This window comes from Bufo bufo, chromosome 1 (assembly GCF_905171765.1).
Source record: "Bufo bufo chromosome 1, aBufBuf1.1, whole genome shotgun sequence".
In the NCBI taxonomy this organism is placed as follows: Eukaryota; Metazoa; Chordata; class Amphibia; order Anura; family Bufonidae; genus Bufo; species Bufo bufo.
The window spans coordinates 55,248,114-55,275,071 of record NC_053389.1 but is presented as its reverse complement, the minus strand read 5'-3'; the positions used below and the strand labels follow the sequence as shown (position 1 = coordinate 55,275,071).

The following is a 26,958-nucleotide window of genomic DNA, read 5'->3' as shown; positions in this document are numbered from 1 at the left end:
CTTGCCAGCCACGCTGTGGAGTACTTGGACGCGTGTGATGGAGCATTGCCCTGCATGAAAATCATGTTTTTCTTGAAGGATGCAGACTTCTTCCCGTACCACTGCTTGAAGAAGGTGTCTTCCAGAAACTGGCAGTAGGACTGGGAGTTGAGCTTGACTCCATCCTCAACCCGAAAAGGCCCCACAAGCTCATCTTTGATGATACCAGCCCAAACCAGTACTCCACCTCCACCTTGCTGGCGTCTGAGTCGGACTGGAGCTCTCTGCCCTTTACCAATCGAGCCACGGGCCCATCCATCTGGCCCATCAAGACTCACTCTCATTTCATCAGTCCATAAAACCTTAGAAAAATCAGTCTTGAGATATTTCTTGGCCCAGTCTTGACGTTTCAGCTTGTGTGTCTTGTTCAGTGGTGGTCGTCTTTCAGCCTTTCTTACCTTGGCCATGTCTCTGAGTATTGCACACCTTGTGCTTTTGGGCACTCCAGTGATGTTGCAGCTCTGAAATATGGCCAAACTGGTGGCAAGTGGCAACTTGGCAGCTGCACGCTTGACTTTTCTCAGTTCATGGGCAGTTATTTTGCGCCTTGGTTTTTCCACACGCTTCTTGCGACCCTGTTGACTATTTTGAATGAAACGCTTGATTGTTGGATGATCACGCTTCAGAAGCTTTGCAATTTTAAGAGTGCTGCATCCCTCTGCAAGATATCTCACTATTTTTGACTTTTCTGAGCCTGTCAAGTCCTTCTTTTGACCCATTTTGCCAAAGGAAAGGAAGTTGCCTAATAATTATGCACACCTAATATAGGGTGTTGATGTCATTAGACCACACCCCTTCTCATTACAGAGATGCACATCACCTAATATGCTTAATTGGTAGTAGGCTTTCGAGCCTATACAGCTTGGAGTAAGACAACATGCATAAAGAGGATGATGTGGTCAAAATACTCATTTGCCTAATAATTCTGCACGCAGTGTAAGTGTGGGTCCCACCACTGGGGCCTGCACCTATATCGAGAATGGAGCCCAGCAAGGTGGTGGCTGGAGGACTCCGGTCCGGCCACCACCAAGCCGGCTCCCCATAGAAGTGAATGGGAGCGTACCACGCATGCGCAGCCCCCGATCCCATTCATTTCTGTGGGGCCGACTGAAATAGCCGAGCCAACCCATATAAAATGAATGGAGGGCGGCTGCGCATGTGCAGTGCTCCCTCCTTCACTTGTCGGGCTCAGTTGTTAATATAGGTGCGGGTCCCAGCGGTAGGACCCGCACCTATAAGACAATGAGGGCATATCCTAGCGATTACATCATGTACCTTTCTAACAGGTCAGAGAATATTTTTTTTTTTTATTATTGGAGTGCTTCTTTAATGGCTTGCCTTTTTTTGTTACGTTACCTTTGTAATTTTTTTACATAATCCTATTATCGATTTGCATAAACATTTCTCCGAGCACCATTTTGGTCTTGTTGAAGTTCATGTTCAGACCTGGAGGATTTGGTATCTGCAACCAACTACACTACAATGCAAGTGAATGGAGTCATGCAAACTTCACTCCCAAGTGGCAGAATGCAATGCAAATAGTGACATGTGCGGCCAGATCTGCAATAAACCCCGTGCACATCGTGTCATGGATTCAGTCATGACCACTGCAGAAATGTCCCACCAAGTCTGAAAATTCCATCATATTTGACAGGAAGAACACCAGCGGCCGCCGTCATCCGACAGATGTGGAATTCTTATTTGTCTGCTCCTACGGAACAGAAAAACTGACATCTTGAGTGAAGTATGAACAGAGCACAGAATTATACTATTTAAAGGACTTGTCTCAGTTTAGCAAGTGGCATTCATCATGTAGAGAAAGTTAATACGAGGCACTTACTAATGTATTGTGATTGTCCATATCGCTTCCTTTGCTGTCTGGATTCATTTTTCCATCACGTTATACACTGCTCGTTTGCATGGTTACGACCACCCTGTAATCCATCAGCCGTACTTGCATGCTATAGGAAAAAGTGCTGGCCTCTCTGGTGGCTGGGAGTGCTGATAGGCATGCATGCGCAGCAGCTCTCATCCCGGCCACCTAGTATCTACGCTGCAGCGGTGGCTGTAACCATGTAAACGAGCAGTGTATAATGCGATGGAAAAATGAATCCAGCCAGCAAAGGAGGCAATATGGACAGTCGCAATACATTAGTAAGTGCCTTGTATTAACTGCATCTACATGATAAATGCCATTTGCTGGAGTGAGAGAACCCCTTTAGTTTACTTTCACACTAGCGGTTTTCTTTTCCAGCACTGAGTTCCGTCCTAGGGGCTCAATACCGGAAAAAACGGATCAGTTTTATCCTAATGCATTCTGAATGGAGAGCAATCCGTTCAGGATGCATCAGTTCAGTCCATCTTACGTTTTTTGGCCGGAGAAAAGACCGCAGCATGCTGCAGTTTTCTCTGGCCAAAAATCCTGAACACTTGCTGGAATGCCGGATCCGGTTTTGCCGTCAGCGCATGCGCAGACATTTAAAAATGAGAGAAAAAAAAATACCGGATCCATTTTTCCGGATGACAACCGGAAAGACGGATCTTGTATTGCAATGCATTTGTGAGACAGATCCGCATCCGTCTCACAAATGCATCAGTTTGCGTCCAGACGGAACTGCCTGCCGGAATCCTCTCCCGCAAGTGTGAAAATACCCTTAATGATGTGAAATACAATGTTAAAATGAAAAGGGTTTTCGGAGATATTTTTACGGATGACCTAGGTCATCAGTATCTGATCAGTGTGAGTCCGACACCCGGAACCCCCCGCCGATCAGCTGTTTGAGAAGGCAGTAGCGCCGCGGCCTTCTCTATGCTCACCAAGCACAGCACCGTCCATTTGATAGTGGCTGTGCTTGGTATCGCAGCTCAGCCCCATTTACTTCATGTGACCAATGAACGTGCCATCACATGGCCTAGGTAAAACTGCAAGAAGGCTGTGGTGCTACGGCGGTCGCCGCTGCCTTCTCATCAGTAGAAATATCTTGGAAAACCCCTTTAAGTACACAATATACAAGTTTCTGCTCACTCCTTATACGCTATAGACCTACATCCCTGTTCAATTCACTTTGTCTCCTGAACTCGTAAAAGGCAACGGACGATAAAAATGGATTCCGGTGCAAACTGTAAGTACAGAAATGTTGTCGTTGCCTTTTCTCAAATGCACTTTATTATTTGTGAGGATACAATGTTCTAGAAAACAGGAGGACATCCCCTTATAAATAGGATATAAATAGGCGCTAACACTAAAAACAAAATATATGCCAACATAAAAAATCTAAATTCTGTCACAATAATTAAAATAGAAGAAAAAGGACTCCAACAGCGAATATTGGAAATTCATCTATATTTACATGCAGATCCAAAATATCGAGAAAAGATTTATATAAAGTTTACAGTAAATCCAAAAGTCTTAATAGATCCAATGATGTTCTAATGCGCTGAAGTCTTCGGAGATGGAAAATGGAGGACAAGACCAAGAATTCAACACAGGAGGTCCACTTGCTTCTGTTGGGACACCTTGGAGATGAAATGCACATGTGAACACAGTCACAACTTTCCAGAGAAAAATGAAGCTTTACCGACAGGTAACCCGAACTATCAGGGTGAAATTTTACCCGTTTACAATTCGCCCGGTTTAAAGGCTGTGGACCCCTTCGGAGGAATTTTTTTAATGATAGCATTTTACTATTTTTAAAAATACATATTTTTTTTTTTCAATTGATCGATTTTCGCATGTTTTTTCTGTAGTGACTAAAGCCCCCCCACCTGTTTAAGAAAAATAAACAAAATCACATTATCTGGGGAACGAACAGAACACTTACCTGTGACCTCATTTTTATTTGGTCAGCTGCCGATCCACCAAATCCTGGGTTCCTCTTCCACCATCCAAGATGGCCGCACGGCTTCTCAGACTATCTGGTGCACCCAGTGCATCGGTAGCCCAAGACAGTTTCCACTTGTCCAGCTCTGCCCTTGGCATGGTGAACACTGTACACATGAGCAGCGCGAGCCAATCCAAGGGCAGCAGGAAGTGTCTTGGGCTATGCACAGGGTGGATCACGCGGTCTGAGAAGTGGTGCAGCCATCTTGGACAACAGAAGCCTGGGAACCGACAAATAAGATGCAAAGGAGGTCACCAGGTAAGTGCTCTGGTCATTCTCCAGTCAGGGGTCTCCTTTCTGCTGCTCCCCCTTCTCCCCCTCACTGTTTCGCTAGAATACTGATTGAAACGCTGCAGCTGCATACCCCTCCTCCCTGCCTTCCATATACTGGTCTGGCCTAAATACATTCCTAAATGACCAGACACTTTTATGCAATTTATCGGGCTACTAATAAGGGAAATAATCATTCTTTATTATTACCAAAATAATTTTTCTGTTTTTAGGAATTACGTTGCGGTGCTTACAGGGGTCGTCGCTTCACACAACGCAGTAAAGAGAAAGATCTGACTTCATGGACACTCCCAAGATACAACATAGACAGGTCATCTCTTAGTGCATATTCACATGTGATGGCCATGCGGATCCGTAAAAAATACAGGCACCGGCCATGTGCACGCCACATCACTTGATCACCTCAATGGGTCTGTGATTGGCTATTTTTTGCGGTGCGGAGAACACAGAAGGGCTTCTGTACGTTTCCAGGTCCGTGCCTCTGCACGGCAAAAGATGGAATATGCCCTAGCTTTGGCTGCAATCGATCCTGCACCTACTGAAGTCAATGGATCTGCACCACAATGTGGTCCGCAACACGGGCATGGCTGTCCCATGTTCGCGTGAATGGGCCCTTATACTAGATCCGTCCCCAGCACTAATCATCTCTCTGTATAAGGCTGCGTTCACACGGGCGAGATTTCCGCGCGGGTGCAATGCGGTAGGTGAACGCATTGCACCCGCACTGAATCTGGACCCATTCATTTCAATGGGGCTGTTCAGATGAGCGATGATTTTCACGCATCACTTATGCATTGCGTGAAAATCGCAGCATGCTCTATATTCTGCGTTTTTCACGCAACGCAGGCCCCATAGAAGTGAATGGGGTTGCGTGAAAATCGCATGCATCCGCAAGCAAGTGCGGATGCGGTGCGATTTTCACGCACGGTTGCTAGGTGACTGTCTATACACTGTATTATTTTCCCTTATAACATGGTTATAAGGGAAAATAATAGCATTCTGAATACAGAATGCTTAGTAGAAGGTCAATTGAGGGTTAAAAAATAAAAAAAATTTAACTCCTCTTGTTCGCGTAGTTCTCCCGGTCTTTAGTTCTTTAAAAAGATGAACTATGGGCTAAAGGACCTTTGATGACGTAAGATCACATGTGATTGGAGCATGTGATCTGACGTCACCAAAGGTCCTTTAGCCCTTTTTTGATTCCAGAGGGGAAGCAAACCAGGCTGGTGCAGTGAGCTGCATTTATATTAATATAAGCAGATATATAACGCGAGTTTGACCGCGACGCGTGGTTGATTAAGTGTGGTTGATTAAGTGTGTGACTTAAGATTAAGTGAGGGAGTATCTGAGAGCTAAATAATTTGTGGACATTGATGAGTGGCTGTGTTTGACTGTATTTTGTGCTGTGATAACACTTTTTTTTTTCTTTCTCCAGGGGTTGCACAGGTGAGCAATTAGGGTGTGGCTGTTTAATTAGGGTGTGGCTGTCTAATTAGGAGACTTTAAAAACTCAGCAGTAAGAACAGCACAGCCTTTTTGATTCCAGAGGGGAAGCAAACCAGGCTGGTGCAGTGAGCTGCATTTATATTAATATAAGCAGATATATAACGCGAGTTTGACCGCGACGCGTGGTTGTGTAAGTGTGTGACTTAAGATTAAGTGACTTTAGATTCAGGGACTTCAGAGGGGGACTGCAATTAGCCTGTATATTATTACTACATTGTATTGTATTTTTTTCTTTTGTGGTGTAATCCCCATTTAGTATGTGTTGCACAATTGACAACGCAGTCCAGTGCACATCTTGCATGATGTATGCAGTCCTGGAACAGCCGTTCCAGGGTGAATTTCTTTGTTCAAGATGTGAGCAAATTACCCGTTTGGAATCGCTAATCGAGTCTCTAAATGGGCAAGTTGCAACACTGAGAGGCATTGACAATTTGCAAAAAAGTTTGCTTCTCACCGAGCAAGCACTCTTTGGGGTAGATGAGGGAGAGGGTGACAGAGAGGAGGCTGAGGAAAGTGAGGTAGCTAGCTGGGTAACATTTAGAAAGCGGGGTAGAGGGAAGAGTGCCAGGGAGGCTAGCCCTGATCTGACACACCCCAACAAGTTTGCACGTTTGGCAGATGAGGGGGATGTCAGTCCAGGGACGGCACTGCCGCAGCCGGACACTTCCTCTGCCAGTCAGGGGAATGTCAGCTCCGGTAAGCAGGGGACCAGGAGAGCAGGGCAGGCCAGACAGGTGCTGGTAGTGGGAGACTCAATTATTAGGGGAACAGATAGGGAAATCTGTCACAAAGACCGTGATCGCCGAACAGTGTGCTGTCTTCCTGGCGCTAGAGTTCGACATATCGCGGATCGGGTTGACAGATTACTGGGAGGGGCTGGAGAAGATCCAGCGGTCATGGTCCATATCGGAACCAATGACAAAGTTAGGGGTAGGTGGAGAGTCCTTAAAAATGATTTCAGGGATTTAGGGCAAAAGCTTAGGGCAAGGACCTCAAAGGTAGTATTTTCCGAAATACTACCGGTACCACGGGCCACACAAGAAAGGCAGCGGGAGATTAGGGAAATTAACAAGTGGCTCAAGAACTGGTGTAGGATGGAGGGGTTTGGGTTCCTGGAGAACTGGGCCGACTTCGCTGTCGGCTACAGCCTCTATCGTAGGGACGGGCTGCACCTCAATGGGGAAGGAGCAGCTGTGTTGGGGAAGAAGATGGCTAGAAGGTTGGAGGAGTGTTTAAACTAGGGACTGGGGGGGAGGGTAATTACACTATAGAAGGGGAAGATAGTGCAGATAGAGACCGGGGGCAAGGTAGTGGGACTGGGGGAGAAATGGAAGGAGGGACAAGAACAGTTCAGAAGGAAAGGTGTAGGGTAAAAAATATACATAAACCTCTCATATGTATGTATACTAATGCCAGAAGTCTGACTAATAAAACTGGAGAACTGGAATTAGTGATGTGTGAGGAGGACTATGACATAGTGGGAATAACTGAGACATGGCTGGATGATAGCTATGACTGGGCAGTTAATGTACAAGGTTACAGTCTGTTCAGAAAGGATCGTCAAAACCGGAGAGGTGGAGGGGTCTGCCTTTATGTAAAATCTTGTCTAAAGCCCACACTCCGTGAAGATATAAGTGAGGGACATGAACATGTGGAGTCACTGTGGGTAGAGATACATGGAGCTAAAAACAACAATAAATTACTAATAGGAGTCTACTATAAACCACCTAATATACCAGAGTCCACAGAAAATCTACTACTAAACGAGATAGACAAGGCGGCAAATCATAATGAGGTGGTTATTATGGGGGACTTCAACTACCCAGATATAGACTGGGAAACTGAAACTTGTATATCTCATAAAGGAAACAGATTCTTGGCAATAACCAAAGACCATTATCTCTCCCAACTGGTTCAGGACCCGACTAGAGGGACGGCCATACTGGACTTAATATTAACCAATAGACCTGACAGAACAACAGACGTGCAGGTTGGGGGACACCTGGGAAATAGTGACCATAAAGTAATAACCTTCCAATTATCATTCAAAAGAGCGTTTCTACAGGGAGAAACAAAAATACCAAACTTCAAAAAAGCTAAATTTAGCCAACTAAGAGAGGCCATAGGCCTAACTAACTGGGACAAAGTCCTCAAAAATAAAAATACAGCCACAAAATGGGACATCTTTAAAAACATCCTAAAATCTCATTGTGAGAGGTACATACCGTATGGGAATAAAAGGTTAAGGAACAAAAAGAAACCAATGTGGATAAACAGAACTGTAAAGAAAGCAATAAATGACAAAAAGAAAGCATATAAAACCCTAAAACAGGAGGGTAGCACGGAAGCACTGAAAAACTATAAGGAAAAAAACAGAACATGTAAAAAACAAATAAAAGCGGCCAAACTAGAGACCGAGAGATTAATTGCCAAACAGAGTAAAACTAACCCTAAAATGTTCTTCAATTATATAAATGTTAAAAAGTATAAATCTGAAGGTGTCGGCCCTTTAAAGAGTAATGAGGGGGGAGTCGCAGAGAGCGACGAGGAGAAAGCAAAGCTGTTAAATATTTTTTTCTCCAATGTATTCACTGAGGAAAATAAACTGTCAGATGAAATGCTGAATGCTGAAATAAATTCGCCATTAAAAGTGTCCTGTCTGACCCAGGAAGAAGTACAACAGCGACTTAAAAAAATCAAAATAGACAAATCGCCAGGACCGGATGGCATACACCCCCGTATCCTAAGGGAATTAAGTAATGTCATAGCCAGACCCTTATTTCTGATATTTGCGGACTCTGTACTAACAGGGAATGTCCCACAGGATTGGCGCATGGCAAATGTGGTGCCAATATTCAAAAAGGGTCCAAAAACAGAGCCTGGAAACTATAGGCCGGTAAGTTTAACATCTGTTGTGGGTAAACTGTTTGAAGGTTTTCTGAGAGATGCTATGTTAGAGCATCTTATGGGAAATAAGCAAATAACGCCATATCAGCATGGCTTCGTGAGGGATCGGTCATGTCAAACTAATTTAATCAGTTTCTATGAGGAGGTAAGTACTAGACTTGACAGCGGCAAATCAATGGATGTCGTGTATCTGGACTTCTCCAAAGCATTTGACACTGTACCTCATAAAAGGTTAGTATATAAAATGAGAATGCTCGGACTCGGAGAAAACGTCTGTAAGTGGGTAAGTAACTGGCTCAATGATAGAAAGCAGAGGGTGGTTATTAACGGTACATACTCAGATTGGGTCACTGTCACTAGTGGAGTACCTCAGGGGTCAGTATTGGGCCCTATTCTCTTCAATATATTTATTAATGATCTTGTAGAAGGCTTGCATAGTAAAATATCAATTTTCGCAGATGACACTAAACTGTGTAAAGTAATTAACACTGAAGAGGACAGTATACTACTACAGAGGGATCTGGATAGATTGGAGGCTTGGGCAGATAAGTGGCAGATGAGGTTTAACACTGACAAATGTAAAGTTATGCACATGGGAAGGAATAATGCAAGTCACCCGTACATACTAAATGGTAAAACACTCGGTAACACTGACATGGAAAAGGATCTAGGAATTTTAATAAACAGCAAACTAAGCTGCAAAAAACAGTGTCAGGCAGCGGCTGCCAAGGCCAATAAGATAATGGGTTGCATCAAAAGGGGCATAGATGCCCGTGATGAGAACATATTCCTACTACTTTACAAATCACTGGTCAGACCACACATGGAGTACTGTGTACAGTTCTGGGCTCCTGTAAACAAGGCAGACATAGCAGAGCTGGAGAGGGTCCAGAGGAGGGCAACTAAAGTAATAACTGGAATGGGGCAACTACAGTACCCTGAAAGATTATCAAAATTAGGGTTATTCACGTTAGAAAAAAGACGACTGAGGGGAGATCTAATTACTATGTATAAATATATCAGGGGGCAGTACAGAGATCTATCCCATCATCTATTTATCCCCAGGACTGTGACTGTGACGAGGGGACATCCTCTGCGTTTGGAGGAAAGAAGGTTTGTACACAAACATAGAAAAGGGTTCTTTACGGTAAGAGCAGTGAGACTATGGAACTCTCTGCCTGAGGAGGTGGTGATGGTGAGTACAATAAAGGAATTCAAGAGGGGCCTGGATGTATTTCTGGAGTGTAATAATATTACAGGCTATAGCTACTAGAGAGGGGTCGTTGATCCAGGGAGTTATTCTGATTGCCTGATTGGAGTCGGGAAGGAATTTTTTATTCCCCTAAAGTGAGGAAAATTGGCTTCTACCTCACAGGGTTTTTTTTTGCCTTCCTCTGGATCAACTTGTAGGATGACAGGCCGAACTGGATGGACAAATGTCTTTTTTCGGCCTTATGTACTATGTTACTATGTTACATAGTTCATCTTTTGAGAAGTAAAGAAGAGACCGGGACTTACGCGAACAAACGGAGAAGGTGAGTTAATTTTTTTTATTTTTTTTAACCCTCAACTGATCACCTACTAAGCATTCTGTTTTCAGAATGCTATTATTTTCCCTTATAACCATGTTATAAGGGAAAATAATAACATCTACACAACACCTAACCCAAACCTGAACTTCTGTGAAGTTCGGGTCTGGGTACCACAGTCGGTGTTTTAAAACACATTGCACACGCACGATAAAAACTGAACATCGGAACGCAATCGCAGTCAAAACTGACTGCAATTGCATTCCTACTCGCGCGGGTTTGCCGCAACACACCGGGACGCATCCGGAACTAATCCGGACACGCTCGTGTGAACCCAGCCTAAGAATTATATAAGATGTCCAATAATTAACAGTTACAATACCTCTTCTGCACTGTTCTCCACAGCAGGGCTCTGAAGACTCCCTTCATTCTGCTCAGGAGGCTCAAGATCCTTTTAGGATAAAAATTTATAATTAAAAAAAAAAAAAAATCACATTACTTCAAAAATTATATCAATGGAACAGACACTTGATATTGTCCCAAAAAGCAATAATAAAGTTACTTCATTAGATTAGATTACATAACACATCATTTTTCAAGTGGAATAATAAAAAAAAAGTGCCCGGATCTAGATATTATTTTTCACATAAAGTACATTAATATTTATTTGTAGGACAAATGCTTTTGTATTTTAATAGTTGGGGCATTTGGGGATTATTTATTATTTGTAAATAGGGGGTTTTAAAATATATTTAAAAACCTTTGAGGGAATTTTAACATGCGAATGTTTCTCCCATAGATTACAATGACTTACAAGCAGGCTGCCATAACAACCAAACCTGCTCCCGGTAATTTAAGATTGCGGAAGCCAGTACTCCCTATAATTGACCGCTCAGATGCAGTGGTCACAATTGAAAATGAGAGGGGGGGGGGGGGGGGAATCCATGGTCCCTGATAACAGACGGCCACTGAGCGTCTGCTGTGTAAAACAGGAGGCATCCAGCTCCTATGGCGTCTGCTCAGCTACTGAGCAGGCGCCATCTTTAACGATCTGACATCTGCTGTACATGTATGGCAGATGTTGGGAAGGGGTTAAAAGTTACAAAAACCTTTTCCAACTTATAAATACTAAATTGATAAATTGACAAAATTGATAATCACACCTGTTAAATAATCCAAATCGTAAAATATCATTTTATTTAACGCACAATGCCAGAATTGCTGGATCAATAAATAATAAAAATACAGCTCATTCCACAAAAATCAAGCTCCTTTGACAAAAAACAAAAAACACTGCGTTGTCTCATCATATTGATAGCTTTTTACTTTAAAGGGGTTGTGCAGGGGTTTTATATTGATGCCCTATGTGTTCGCTGAGTGGCAAAAATGACACGTTAACTTTATTCTGCTCCTCAGCACAATACGGTGATACTAAACTTATGTACCGGTAAACCTAAGAGTGTTGTGCAGGGGGTTTATATGGCTGACTTATCCTCAGGATAGACCCTCAATCAGATCTCCGGGGGTCCGACACCCCTGCCGATCAGATGTTTGAAGGGAAGGCACTCTTCTGAGCGCTGCTTTCTCTTCTCTGCATTTTCTCGCTTGCAGCGGCTGCACAGTGTAATTACAAGTGCTGTGCAAACTTGAAGAGGAGGCAACGCTTTTCTTCAAACATCTGATTAAGAGGGGTCCCGGGTGTCGGACCCCCGCCTAACTGATATTCAGGATCTATCCTGAGGATAGGTCCTCAATATAACCCCCCTGCACAACCCTTTTATTTTTGTAAAAGTAGCATAACATGACCACAACTACCAGGATATACATTTGGTATCACCGTATTGTGCTGAGGAGCAGTTTAAGGTTAAATAATTGGATTTTTTGTACTCACCGTAAAATCCTTTTCTCGTAGTAGGCATTGGGGGACACAGCACCATGGGTATATGTCCAACTACCACTAGGAGGCACTAGACACAAAAAGTGTTGGCTCCTCCCCGTTGGGCTATACCCTCTCCACAGGCACAAGGCTATTCAGTTTGTACAAAAAGCAGTAGGAGAGAAAAAAAAAGCAAGGAACCAACAACTCCCGTCCCGGGAAAGATCAAGAGACCAGCCCGGAAAATCGGAAGTAAAAACATAGGGTGGGATCTGTGTCCCCCAATGCCTACTACGAGAAAAGGATTTTACGGTGAGTACAAAAAATCCAATTTTCTCGTGCATGGCATTGGGGGACACAGCACCATGGGACGTCCCAAAGCAGTCCCCGAGGGTGGGAAAAGAACAGCCATGCCACCGGTTGGGTATACAGGTGCAGGAGAACCATGTGACCCAACAGGAGAAAACACGGAATGGGCAAGAGGTTCCATAACAAGGAAGAAGCCTCAAGGAAGAATCAGAGAAGACTGTCAGCACCCCAGGAAAAATGCCTGGAAGAAAATCCCAAATGCAAGAAGGCGGCAAAAAGGGAACACCGAGCTCAGCCAAGGGCTGGAGAAAAAATTAGGACAGCACCGCGTGTTGGGACTACCTAACGCTCTAAATTGTCTCAGACCCAAAGAGCGAAAAAACCTGTGGCCAACCCCTGACAGGCCAGGGGAGAAAGGAAACAAGGAATTACTGGAAGCCAAACGAGTGAGTGAAGCCGTAGCAAGGCTCACATGTGAAGGGAGCAGGTCTCCCCTCACCGCAAGGCAGATGATGAAGTTATGCGCCCTATTTAAAAGGCGAAAACCCAAGGCTGCTAGAGGAAACCGCCAACCCTTGGAGAAGGAGGGGGTTGTAGGTAAAAGCCAGGAAAAAAGAGTAAGACCTGCGTCCCAAAAACAGGAGATGAGGCCCGAGCCTCGGAAAACAAGATATCACTGTGAAGCGTAAGGCCAGAGGAAACTCTGGGCATGTGAAGCATCAGGGAAAAAAGGAACCAGATACAGGCCCAGGAAATCTCAGCAGGACACACTGGACTGAAAGACATGGAAGTAGAAGGAGAGTACTCCAACCGCCTAAGGAGGAAAGGTTCTACAACAGGAGGAGGTCCCTCCCGAAGGAGACCATACGGCGGAATTGCAAACCGTTGTGCTAAACCACTCAATACCAGGTACTTGACGTGGGAGGATGGGAAAAGAGACACGAATCCCAAGAAGACCACAAGGTTATTGGAACCCATAAAGGGAACAATCAACCCAGGCCCCGATCCCCCCCAAAAAACGATTGCCATGCAGAACCTGAGTGGTCAAATAAACGGGGACCAGGGACTCCAGAAGGAGTACCCGGGATGGGCTCACAAGGAACCAGGAGCTGAACCACCAGAAGACAACGCAAGCCAGAATATCCAGGAAAGGAGAGATGAAACTACCATAGGGGAAGGGACATTGGCCATGGACAACTACCCATTCCAAGAACAGTGACTAGCAAACTGTATACATTGTCCCAGAGAGGACAAGTACAGCAGCTCGGGATGTACCACTAAATTGACAGACATCCATATGCATAAGGAATGCAGAAGTCGCCATGAAAAAGCCGGGTGAGACTACACAGAAATGTAGAAACCAGCCGCCACCGGCGTACTGAAAACTCCCAGGGGGGAGAAAGTACCTGACAGGTGCAAACGACGGCAAGGTCCAAGGGGACTGCCCCTCTGTCATGTAGTACAACTAAGCAGAGAATATAAGGGAATACCGAGAACACCTGGACCCAGAAGGAACTACGGGACCCTGTCCGATGCCAGAGCAACCAGCTGAAAAATTACCTACCAGGCAGGTGTGTGGTGCTCAGTGGTCCTGTCACTGACCCGTCAGGGAGGACGTCCAGCGATGAAAAATGCTGATGACCCCAGAAGGATTCCATGTGGCAGAGGACATCCAGCGATGACCGAAAACTGCTGCAGCGGCCGATGCACACCAGCTACGTGCCCCAACAAGGTAGAAGATCCAGTGGAGATCCCTGTACTCCACCAGGAATGGGCCACTCTGTAATAGGAAACAACGCGAGTACTCCTCTATAACATGGGGTAACGCGAAGCGCAGCATACCGTAGTACCTTATAGAGATGGCAAGAGCAACCCTAGCACAAAGGCCAACAACCACCTGGCCATGGTGTAGGGAGCATGGTTGTATGTGGACCACCCGCCAGATCAGAACAGATCAGCCATATACTGGAGCTACAATAAGTAGCACTAGACCGACAAGGTGGGGGTTGGGCTGGCCCACCCCTGCCAGATATGGAAACCATGCACATGCAGAACCAGGATGGCCTGTTGTAGACAGTGCCCTGAGAAGTACAAGGAGACCATTGAGCACGACAGAAACGGAGTGGAGATGTATGGAAGAACCAAAAGGGTGAAACCAACATCCGCAGCACAGATTAGAACCTGGGGGCAGAAAGCACCCAGTAATACAGAAACTGTATGGGCCACAGATTGCACCATAGGGCCCAGCACCTTGAGTAATACAACCACACGCCTAAAATATAGGGAAAGTGGCTGCATGTCTAAGGAGAGTGGAAACATAGCCACAGAATCTGGGAATGCTACTGCATTTGGAGGGTACAGGTACTCAACCTGTAAAGTAGAAATATGGCTGCGTAGTGCAGAAAACGACCAGAAAGGTGTAATGGGTACAGCATCTGGAGATAGTAGAGGTACTACCTTTAAGATCGGAGCAATGTGGCCACATGGTGCACCCTAGAACCAGAGAGGTGCAACAGCTACCGCGTTAGCAATGGTACCTATATTCCGCCCGGGAAGGGGAAAATAGGGCCGCACGGTACCACAAAGAACAAGACAGGTGCACACTACAATCAGGTAGGTGAAATGGCAACTGAAGGAGGCCCTCTATTTCGCCTGAAAAAAAGGGAAACAGGGCCGCATAGTACACCATAGAGCCAGACAGGTGTAACGGCTGCAGCATCAGAGACGGTGCAGGAACTCTACCTATGAAGGGAGTAAGATGGCCGTTTGGTGCACACTATGATGAGGTAGGTGCAATGACCACGGCAATTGGAGGAGGCCTCAATATCTCGTCCGGTAAGGGAGAGAAAATGCCACATGGTACACCATAAAGCCAGACAGGAGCAACAGCTACAGCATCAGGAAATGGTGCAGGTACTCTACCTATGAAGGGACCAAGGTGGCAGCTTGGTGCCGACTAGAACCAGACAGAGGCAATTCTACGGCAATTGAAAGTGGCCTCTATATCTCGCCCGTAGGGAGAAATGTTGCCGCATGGAACACAATAGAGCCCGCCAGGGGTATTGGCTACAGCATCGGAGATGGTGTAGGTACTCTACCTATGAAAGGGAGCAAAAAAGTCTGGGGACAGACAGGAGCAATTGCAACGGCAATTGAAGGCGGCCTGTATATCCCGCCCGGAAGGGAAAAATAGTGCCGCATGGAACACCATAGAGCCAGCCAGGAGTAATGGCTTCAGCATCTGGAGTAGGTGTAGGTACTCTACCTATGAAAAAAAAAGCAAGGCGGGGGGGTGGGCGGAACCTGGGAGCCGGGAACGGGCCATGGAAGATGAGGCCTAGTCCCTGCAAAAGCCGGGGACTAAAGTAGCGGGGAAGGCCCAGGAGAAGCGACGCCTGGACTGTGTGGCCAGGGAGGAGAGAAAAAAACCAACCAAGGGGGAAGAGAAAGGTGGAGGAAGATGGAAGCTTCCCAGGACCCCCAGCTAAGGTGGATCCCACCCCCCTGGCCACAGGAGGGAACCTAACCCTGGGGCAGGGACAGGGGATATACTCACCATCTGATGTCTTCGGGCGCCGCAGGGTCACCCCTTCGGCAGACTCAACACGGGAACCGTGGGAATGCCGGCAAGCCACTGCGGATGCAGTCTGTGGGGACTGGGTGACCGGCGATGGTACAGAAGTACGCGCCCGCAGGGGGGGCAACTAAAGTGGAACACGATGGAGCCCCAGCCTGCAGCAGGTATAACGGTGGAGATCACCGAGACCTGCAGAAGAGAGAAAAAAAGAATAAAAAATAAAATAAAAAATAAACAGCAGGACCTGCAAAAAAGCAGGACAGGTCTGCCTCCTATGGACACAAACTGAATAGCCTTGTGCCTGTGGAGAGGGTATAGCCCAACGGGGAGGAGCCAACACTTTTTGTGTCTAGTGCCTCCTAGTGGTAGTTGGACATATACCCATGGTGCTGTGTCCCCCAATGCCATGCACGAGAAAGTATTTTTTGTCACCCAAACAACGCTGTAAAAACTACACCCAAAAAAAACAATGGCTAACTGCATTTCTTTGGCTATTACAATTAAAACTGAGAAAACGTACAAAATATTCTGTGTCTCCGACTGAAACAATTGGGACGGATGGACAGACTATTTTTGCTTTACTTTTACCATTCAATTCTACATTTAATGATCCTTTAAAGAGCACGTCAGCACAATGAACCCTATTAAACCGTGCATGCTTACCGGCAGGGTCGATCCTGCTGATTAAAATGATACCTGCCTTGTGAAAAATCGGTTGCAGCGCTCGGAAGAAAGAATACCTTTTATTTTTCATGCCAACCAAGGCTTCAGTCCACTGAGGGGCAGGGCCTAGCCACCCATAGCGCCTGGGCTTCCTTGGTCAGGGCACGCCCCCTCGGTGCAGAGAAGCTCTAATCTGTATAAAGAATAAAAGACTTTATTTTTCAGGAACGCCACAACCGATTTTCACAAGGTCAGTGTCATTTTAATCGGCAGGATCCACCCTACCAGACAATATGTCTTGTTTAACACGGTTGATCCTGCTGATATGCGCTCTATGTAAGACGAACCAGTTTAACTACTTGTGGTGCTGCATCTCACCACCAGAAATAAATCTGCCAGGCTGTGCTGTCTCAATAAATATAAACCAATTTACCTGTTGATTCAGAAGTGGAACGGCAGGCTTCTCATAATCACAAAAAGATGAAATATCAGCTCTCTGGATATGGAGATCGTTGCCCGAAGCTTTCCCTCCATTTCCCAGGACAGAACAAAGGCATTGATGCAAGGAGGGCATATAGCCGACCGCCTGCTTGAGTTTCACATGATTGACAGATACCAGTTCAGACAGGGTTCTTTCGGCCTCTTCAGTCCGATTATCTTTTTTTACCCACATTTTTCGCCGCAGGTGCCAGGTATCGAAATAATACTGAAAAATTGCTGCCGGACAAATGGCTTTCAGGTCATTCAAATATCGTTCATAGACCTTAAGGGAGCAAGTCTGCGAGAGGATGTGGAGGAAGTTTTTAATCTGGGCTTCGACGGTAACTTCGAGGTGAGAGATTCGGTTGTACATGATATTGAGAACCAGATGCATACAGTACCGCAGGTTCGCATGCGGAAACTGAGTCTCCAGGGAAACCGGTTCTTGGATGTCGGGATTGAGGGTTATTAATTTTACCTTGTTACTAATCGAGGGGAGGATCTCGAGAAGCAAGTCGGTAAGAAACTTCAAGATGTTGCCGGTTCCTTTTTTGGCGATGCAATACGCACACGGCGTCCAACCTTCTCCCTTCTTGTCGCAAAAGATGGTGTACAAATCAAAGCTGTGACTGAACTCCAAAAACACATCAATGAAGAGATATTCGGGAAAGCTCTGCGCTAGATTTTGCATAGTCGAGGTCATCAGAAAGATCTTCTTCACGTGCAACTTATCTTCCACAAATACCAATTTGACTTTTGCTTCAGGGTCGGAAAAGAAGAGGGACTGCAACTCCGCCAGCACTTGTGTACGGTCCTCAAAAGCGCCGGAACGGAAGCGGAGGAGCCGCTTTAGGTCACTCTGCTCCAGGAATTTCTTAGATATGTTGTTGGCAACTTGTGCCGGTAAACCTACTGCGGAAGACGGTTTGAATTTCTTCTCTGGTGGCGCCTCCGTTGCATCTTCTTCAACATGGTTATGGTGCAGGTTGCTTTGCGCGATGACAAGTTTGTCTTTCTGCGGACCCAGGGTCAGCTCGATGAATGCCGAGCAGTTCTTCCTAAATGGGGATAGGAATAATAAGTAATGGTTCTCTTCACAAGCACCAAAAACTAGAAAATGACACTAAGCCTGTCAGTATATAGTAGAAGCACCATTGGCAGCAGTTGAGGCTGTGTGTATCTTTCTCAGCTTGCTAATATGGACATTTCCCTCCATTCTTCCAAGAGCATCTGTCAGCAGGATCAACCCAGTGAAGCCAGGCAGAGTGTCTGGTAGCTTTGATCCTGCTGAGTAAATCAATGCTTTGTACGTCACTGTTGTGCCGTTTAAGAACGCTAACCATTTTTGCTTCTTCATCGCCCTACAACTAGAGCCAGGCAATCTCACCCTCACCTGTCATACCGCGCCTGCGCTGTAGTCTCCTATACTGGTGACTCATTTGAATGGGAAATGAGCTGAACCTGAAGACAGGTCATCAATATCTGGAGCCCAGACAAGCCCTTTCACTCTAAAGGTGGCCATGCACATGAAATAAACGTTAGGCCGGCCTAGAGATTGCAGCAGGACCCGCCGACCACGTGTATGGGGTGTCTAGACAGCAGACATCAGGAGAAAGAGGGATCAGGCACGTTGGATTTTAATGTGACCAATATTTTTGTCCTCAAGGGAGATAAGGCCGGGATCACATCCAAGTTCACTCATCCATTAATTCTGTCATAGGAGCCAGAAAAAGGTAACATCAAAATAACAAAGCAGATGTAGGCCTCATGCACACGATCGACATTTTTGACGGATTGCACACAGACCCATTAATTTTTATGGGTCTGCAAAAAACAAACATGCTCTTCCACATCAGTGTGTCCTTGTCCTATTCTATTCTGTGTTAAAGGGGTCCTCTCACTTCAGTAAATGGCATTTATCACGTAGAGAAAGTTAATACAAGGCACTTACTAATGTATTGTGATTGTCCATATTGCCTCGTTTGCTGGCTGGATTCATTTTTCCATCACGTTATACACTGCTCGTTTCCATGGTTACGACCACCCTGCAATCCAACAGCGGTGGACGTGCTTGCACACTGTAGGAAAAAGTGTGGCCGTACTCTGGAAGTGAGCATAGGACAGCGCTTTTTTCCTGCAGGGTGGTCATAACCATGGAAACAAGAAGTCTATAATGGGATAGAAAAATGAATCCAGCCAGCAAAGGAAGTAATATGGACAATCACAATACATTAGTAAGTGCCTTGTATTCACTTTCTCTACATGATAAATGCCATTTGCTGAAGTGAGACAAGTCCTTTAAATGGTAATTTCTGGTAAGATAGAAAAATGCAGATTGTCCATACTCCCATATTTTATGGATCCATGGGTTGCAGACTGCAGTACGGACACGGTCGTGTGCATGTCGCCTAAACTGTAGCATTTTTTTTTTTTTTGATGGAACAGAATAATGGAGAAAATAAACGCAGTTGTGAACTGAGCCGTCGGCAGAGGTGTTTGTCAGTGGATTATGCCCCTATATTCTATACATGGGAGACACTCTGAATAGCAGCACTGCAGGACATTTCTCGGCCCACATAAGGACCAAGTTGTACTTCTTCCCGGTCACGAGTCCCTCAAGAAGGACAAAGCACTTGATCCCACAAGCCTGTACCTTGGGGAGATACACAAGCCAAATCTTATGGGTGTTCCCATCTTATAAAGTAGTCCACATCGCTAGGACTTCATGATCAGTGGGGACTGTCCCTCTGGGATCCCCTCCGATCCTGAGAATAAAGGGGACCCCAACCCACTTGAATGGGGCTGTTCTGCAGGAATAGACTGAAGGGACTGCACGCTGACTCAGGACCGGTGAGGGGTACCAGGGGTTGGACCCCCTACTGTTCAATACCAAATCTCTTTATGAGATACCATAAGAAATAACGGAAGGACAATAGAGAAGAGGCGTTCATACCAACTGCAGGAAAGCTGCGCCCAGCTGTACTTCAGAGATTCGGCCACGGCGGGTGCAGTGGGCCCTTCACCCTGATCCTCTTCGGCGAGCGGTGTAAAGCGGAGATTATAGTTCTCTTTGGTAAGTCCTTGCAGGTACTCGCAGAAATCGTCCCAGCTGGGAAATTCTTTGCCGCTCAATTCCATTTTAAACGAATCTTCACAATCCTGAAGGATAAAAGGACGACACCTTTACAAGACGTCAGCTCTCGGGGCGGAATTCATGCCGCCGATTATCTCGCTCACAGAAAAAAAAAAAAAGTACCTGAACGCTGAAGAATGCAGCTGCAAGAAGTATTAGGTCTCAGAAGGCTGTTACTCATTGACAACAAGCAGAGATCGTGAAAAGAAGGGACGGGAACACAATGGGCTAGATTTATCATTGATTTGAATATGCCAGTTTTCTGGGGTAAAAAAGTTGCAATTTTCCCAAACTTTTTTGTGCAAGTGGTCTTTCTCCGCTGGCCTCGCCACTTGTCCGAAATAAGGGGTGCAGTGAGGGAGGGGACAGGAGCGCAAGTTTTCAGGAGTAGAAGAACGCTGAAAGCTACACCAGTCAGGGGCTGGCATAGATTTCAGATCAGGCTCACGGACTGAATTTATGCCGAGGCTGCGAGCTCTGTATCAGTAAAACTGGGTGTCACACAATGTACAAATATTTCAATACCAGTGAATAATATGGCATTAGGCTACATTCACACTGGCGTTTTGGCTTTCTGTTTGCGAGATCCGTTAAGGGCTCTCACAAGCGTCCAAAACGCATCAGTTTTGCCCGAATGCATTCTGAATGGATAAGGATCCGCTCAGAATGCATCAGTTTGCCTCCGATCAGTCTCCATTCCTCTCTGGAGGCTGCCTGCAGCGTTTTGGTGTCAGTCTGACAAAACTGAGCCAAACGTTCTGACGCACAATGTAAGTCAATGGGGACGGATCCGTTCTCTATGGTACAATAGAAAACGGATCCTTCCTCCATTGACTTTCAATGGTGTTCAAGACGGATCCGTCTTGGCTATGTTAAAGATAATACAAGTGGATCCGTTCTGACCGGATGCAGACGGTTGTATTATCTGAACGGATCCGTCTGTGCAGAAACATGAAGGATCCGCACCAAACACGAGTGTTAGATGCATGGAAATGAAACGGTGCCAGAATGGTTCATCAGAGGGCACTTTACTGTGCCACTCTTAATACGGGCAGACTTTTTTTTTTTTTTTATGGTTTTCAAATCCATGAATGACATAAAATACCCTCCTTACCAATCTCCGCAGCTCCTGGTCCCGAGGCCCCCAGCTACGACACGCGACTTCTGCAATCGCATGCCATGTCGACACAACATTGCTGGGTTGGATGAACAGAGATTGGCAGACTCCTAGGAGAGACGGTGAGAGTCCTGCCCACACACAGTGACTGACAACCGATACGAAGTCACTTGATGTCATTGATGGTGATTGAGGCTCTTATGGGACGATTGGGAGCGAACGTTCATTGAGCCGACAATCAATGCACCGAGAAGAACAGACCAGAGAAAGCTCATGTTTTGGGTGACTTTTTTTATAAAAAAAAAATTAGAAAATAAAAAAAATGATGTGATTGTTTGCTAGCAGCACATCTCGTGTAAACAGCAACGTGCTGTAGAAAATGATGGGAGCAGACTGACGCACGACTGGTAGCAAGTAGTGGACGATAGTTCCTGAACCGCTCCCCATTGATAACTGCCCAGTGTAAAAGCTCCTTTTAAAGAGCGCAGATCAAGGTGCAAACTGGCAATTATTTGCCCGTGTAAGAGGACTGTTAGGGCTCATGCACACGACCGTATGTATTTTGTGTATTTAAGCAGTCCCTTGTCGGCGATCGCGCCAATTGGTTAGTCTATGCAGACTAACCAATCGGATTGCGGCAGTGTACAAGTGCCGGTTTCAGGCTCTGATCTGCAGATCAGAGCCTGAAATCAGGCATTTGCTGATCTGTGTCTCCAATGTGTGTCCTTCATCTGTGCCCCTGCCCGAATATGGGCCCCCAAATAGCTCCTGCCTCCCCCATCTGTGCTCTCTGCGCAATGGCTTTAACTTTGCTGGCCGTGCCCTGCACGTACCGGCCCGTGGCTCCCACTGTGCATGCCTGTGTCCCCTGCCCCCATCTGTGCCCCCTGTTGCAGTCCTCTCTTGAATGTGATGGCGGCGGCTCAGTTCCTGAGCCGCCGCCATTAGGTGCAAGTGTCAGCTGTATGCTGACACTGCTATAACCCCTTAGATGCCGCAGCATCCATGGGGTTAATAGAGGGAGGGAGCTCCCTCTCTCAACTATTGGGCTGCCGCTCTGTGATGGGTGAGCGGTTTGCTGACGTCCACGTTGTGGATCGAGTGGCCCATGGTGGTGATGGGGTTATGGTATGGGCAGGCGTATGTTATGGACAACGAACACAGGTGCATTTTATTGATGGCATTTTGAATGCACAGAGATACCGTGATGAGATCCTGAGGCCCATTGTTGTGCCGTTCATACACGACCATCCCCTCATGTTGCAGCATGATAATGCACGGCCCCATATTGCAGGGATCTGTACACAATTCCTGGAATCTGAAAACATCCCAATTCTTGTATGGCCAGCATACTCACAGGACATGTCCCCCATTGAGCATGTTTGGGATGCTCTGGATCGGCGTATACGACAGCGTGTTCCAGTTCCTGCCAATATTCTGCAACTTCGCACAGCTATTGGAGAGGAGAGGACCAACATTTCACAGGCCACAATCAACAACCTGACCAACTCTATGTGACGGAGATGTGTTGCACTGCGTGAGGCAAATGGTGGCCACACCAGATACTGACTGCTTTTCTGATATCCCCCCAGTAAGGCAAAACTGTGCACATTTCAGAGTGGCCTTTTACTGTGGGCAGTCTAAGGCACACCTGTGCAATATTCATGCTGTCTAATCAGCACCTTGATATGCCACACCTGTGAGGTGGGATGGATTATCTCGGCAAAGGAGAAGTGCTCACTGACACAGAGTTAGACCTCATGCACACGACAGTTTATTTTTTTCCCCGTTTACGGGCCGTTTTTTTGCATTACGTATACAGAACCATTCATTTCAATGGGTCCGCAAAAAAAACGGAATGTACTCCGTATGCATTCCTTTCCGTATTTTCGTTCCGTTGAAAGATAGAACATGTCCTATTATTGCCCACAAATCACGTTCCGTGGCTCCCTTCAAGTCAATGGGTCCGCAAAAAAAACACAGAACACATACGGAAATGCATCCGTATGTATTCCGTATCCGTTCCGTTTTTGCAGAACCATCTATTGAAAATTTTATGCCCAGCCCAATTCTATGTAATTACTGTATACTGTATATGCCATACAGAAAAACGGAACAGAAACAAAAAAAACGGAACAACTGATCCGTGAAAAAACGGACTGCAAAACACTGAAAAAGCCATACGGTCGTGTGCAATAGGCCTTAGACAGATTTGTGAAAAATTGCCTTTTAAATTCTAAGCCTTCTAACGTCCTAAAAAAATAAAATGTAATTTTTTAAATGATGCCAACATAAAGTAGACAAGGGGAATCTTAACCCCTTCGCGACCGCAATCCGTCTATATACGTGATAGCTGCACATACCCCGTGCAGCTACCACGTGTATAGACGTCAGGCAGTTCTTTAATCCAAGCGCTGCAAAGCGCTTGGATTAAAGCTTCTTCCCCTGCCCTGATGCTGTCACGGACAGCATACAGTCTAGTATTGCCGGCAAGGGACCAATCAGAGTGGCCCCTTGCTGGCAATCGATCCGATTGGTTAGTCTGTGCAGACTTACCAATCGGATCGCGGCAGTGTTAAAATGCCGGTTTTAGGCTCTGATCTGAGCTCTGCAGATCAGAGCTTGAAATCAGGTAATGTGTAATGAAGCCCCCCCCCATCTGTACCCCCGATCTTTGCCCCCTTCCTGTGCGCCTCCAACCCCCCCACCCCTCCTGTGAGCCCGGCCTCCGATGCGATCCTCTCTCCCCCCCCCATTCATTTTTTGTACCCCTGATGCGGTCCGCCCCCTCCCCTCCATGCATGCAGACCCCCAAATGTGCCCCCTCCTGCTGGCCATGCCCCCCCTTTACAGCGCTGCCCCCTATCTGTGCCTCCTGCCCCCGATGCGGTCCCCCTGCTTTATTTGATGTCGGCGGCTCCATTCCTGAGCCGCCGACATCAGCAGCGAGTGTCAGCTGTATGCTGACACTCTGCTGTAACCCCTTAGATGCCGCGGTAGCGGCATCCATGGGGTTAATAGAGGGAGGGGGCTCCCTCTCTCAACCATCGGGGCTGCCGCACTGTGATGGCAGCGCCCGATGGTTGCCATGGCAACCGGACGCTTTGCAAAAGCGCCCGGTGTTGCCATCTACAGGACATTTGATAGTATTGCACTTTGCAATGCAAAAGCATCGCAAAGTATAGTACAGCCATCAGCCCCACTGGTTCTTCAAGATCCAAGTGGGACTTGATAAAAAAAAAAGTGAACACAATAAAAGTAAAAATAAATAAATATGTAATTTAAAAAAATAAATTGCCTTTTCCTATAAAAAATGAAAAAAAAAAAAAAAAACAAACATATTAAGCATCACCGCTTATAAATATATCACATGATCGACCCCGTACGATAAACACCATAAAAAAATAAACTGTCAAAAAAGCCATTTGTCACCTTACACCACAAAAAGTGCAACACCGTCCCCTTATCCCGCAAAAATGAGACCCTACATAAGAAAGTCTCTCAAAAAAAAATAAAAAAAAAATATAGCTCTTAGAACACGGAGACACTAAAACATCTTTTTTTTTATTTCAAATATGCCATTATTGTGTTAAAGTGAAATAAAATTAAAAAAAAGTGTACATATTAGGTATTGGCACGTCCGTAACAACATGCTCGATAAAAATAACACATGACCTAACCCCTCAGGTGAACACCGTAAAAAATAAAAACAGTGCCAAAAATCTATTTTTTTCACCTTACAACACCAAGCGATCAAAAAGGCATATGCCCCCAAAAATAGTACCAATAAATCTGGCACCTTATCCCCCAATTTCCAAAATAGGGTCACTTTTTGGGAGTTTCTACTGAAGGGGTGCATCAGGGGGGCTTTAAATGGGACATTGCATCTAAAAACCAGTCCAGCAAAATCTGTCTTCCAAAAACCACATGGCGTTCCTTTTCTTCTGCGCCCTTTCATCAGTTGACGACCACATGTGGGGTGTTTCTGTAAATCGCAGAATCAGGGTAATAAATATTGAGTTTTGTTTGGCTATTAACCCTCAATGTGTTAAAGAAAAAAAATTAATAAAATGGAAAATCTGCCAAAAAAATGAAATTTATTCTCCATTTTCCTTTAATTCTTGTGGAACACCTAAAGGGTTAACAAAGTTTGTAAAATCAGTTTTGAGTAACTTGAGGGGTGTAGTTTCTACAATGGGGTCATTTATGGGGGGTATCCACTATGTAAGCCCCACAAAGGGACTTCAGATCTGAACTGGTCCTTAAAAAGTGGGTTTTAGAAATTTTTGAAAATTGCTTCTAAACTTCTAAGCCTTCTAACGTCCTAAAAAAATAAAATGACATTTCCAAAATGATGCCAACATAAAGTCGACATATGGGGAATGTTAAGTTATAAATATTTTATGAGGAATCACTTTCTGTTTTAAAAGCAGAGAAATTGAAATGTTGAAAATTGCTAATTTTTCTAACTTTTTGGTAAATTTGGGATTTTTTCATAAATAAAAGGTGAAATATATTGACTCAAATGTATGACTATCATGAAGTACAATGTGTCACGAGAAAACAATCTCAGAATGGCGTGGATAAATAAAAGTGTTCCAAAGTTATTACCACAAAGTGACTGACATATGTATTTATAAAATTTGACCTGGACACTGGGGCATCAATGACCCTTGGTCATGAAAGGGTTAAGTAAAAACTATCTAATGAGGTATCATTATCCGCCTTTAATGCATAGAAATTCAAATTTAGAAAATTACATTTTTTTCCAAATTTTCTATAAATTTGGGATTTTTTTTATAATATAAAGGTAAAAAGGTTATCAACCCAAATTTACCCCTAACATCAAGTACGATGTGTCAGGAGAAAACAATCTCAGAATGGCTTGGATAAATAAAGGAATTCCAAAGTTATTACCACATAATAAAGTGACACGTGTCGGATTAGCAAAATTAAGCCTGGTCACGAAGGTGAAAAATGGCTTGGTCTTGAAAGGGTTAAGAAACTATTTGGCAAGCATCTGAAGTGGCAGCGGTATTATATTAGTGACGGAATAATCTTGTAAAAATACATTGCTTAGGAAAGATCATCTACACGGACATCAGGTCACTACCAAAAAATCCCGTGCATACCTGATTATATTCACATTCGGCGGTTGGCTTCACATCAGCATCGCTCTGGTCCATGGCGGGTTCGGGTGGCGCTTCTAGATCGCAGACCGGTAAACTTTCCTCGGTGAGGGAGGCATTTTTGGATTCAGTCTGTTCTTGAACATGGCCTTCATCTTCCACAAGTAAAGCGCGGAGACACTGGCTCAGCGTGGACAACGACCCGAGCTGTGCTTTTAAGTCCTTATGCTTCTGGGCCACGTAATTATAAATGGAGTTTTCCAAATCGTTTGTCTTGCTGTCCTTTCCGGACCAGAAATTCCATAATGGATGCCAGATGTCGTAATAATACTGGAAAACCTCATCGGGGCAGGCGGCCCTTAGGTCATGGAGGTGCCGTTTATATATGTCGGTGGACGGCGATTGAGAAAGACTGACCAGCAGCTTCTTGATTTGAGACTTTTCCATTTGACTCAAGAAAGTCATTTTGTGATTCATGAACTCGAAGACAAAAGGCAAGCAAAGCTTCACTATCGCATTAG

The 26,958-nt window shown here is 45.3% G+C and overlaps 1 protein-coding gene across 1 annotated transcript; it reads right to left on the bottom strand.

Moving 5' to 3' along the window:
- Positions 1–3,365: 3,365 nt before the first annotated feature.
- LOC120995253 (uncharacterized protein ZSWIM9-like) lies at positions 3,366–26,949 on the bottom strand. Its single transcript, XM_040424340.1, has 5 exons — positions 26,441–26,949; positions 20,012–20,217; positions 17,012–18,116; positions 10,536–10,604; positions 3,366–3,555 (listed from the first exon to the last, which is right to left on the bottom strand). The coding sequence occupies exons 1-5, from the start codon at positions 26,912–26,914 to the stop codon at positions 3,520–3,522; spliced, it is 1,890 nt and encodes a 629-aa protein (XP_040280274.1). The 5' UTR covers positions 26,915–26,949; the 3' UTR covers positions 3,366–3,519.
- Between the last annotated feature and the right edge of the window lie 9 nt (positions 26,950–26,958).

Bases quoted from the DNA above. Each gene is read 5' to 3' on its own strand.
- LOC120995253 (XM_040424340.1), bottom strand. From the start codon at position 26,914: ATGAATCACAAAATGACTTTCTTGAGTCAAATGGAAAAGTCTCAAATC. The intron at 10,605-17,011 runs GTAAATTGGTTT...TTATCCTAAAAG, and splicing joins TTCCACTTCTGAATCAACAG to GATCTTGAGCCTCCTGAGCA. The intron at 3,556-10,535 runs GTATTGTAACTG...TTCATCTCCAAG, and splicing joins TGGAGAACAGTGCAGAAGAG to GTGTCCCAACAGAAGCAAGT.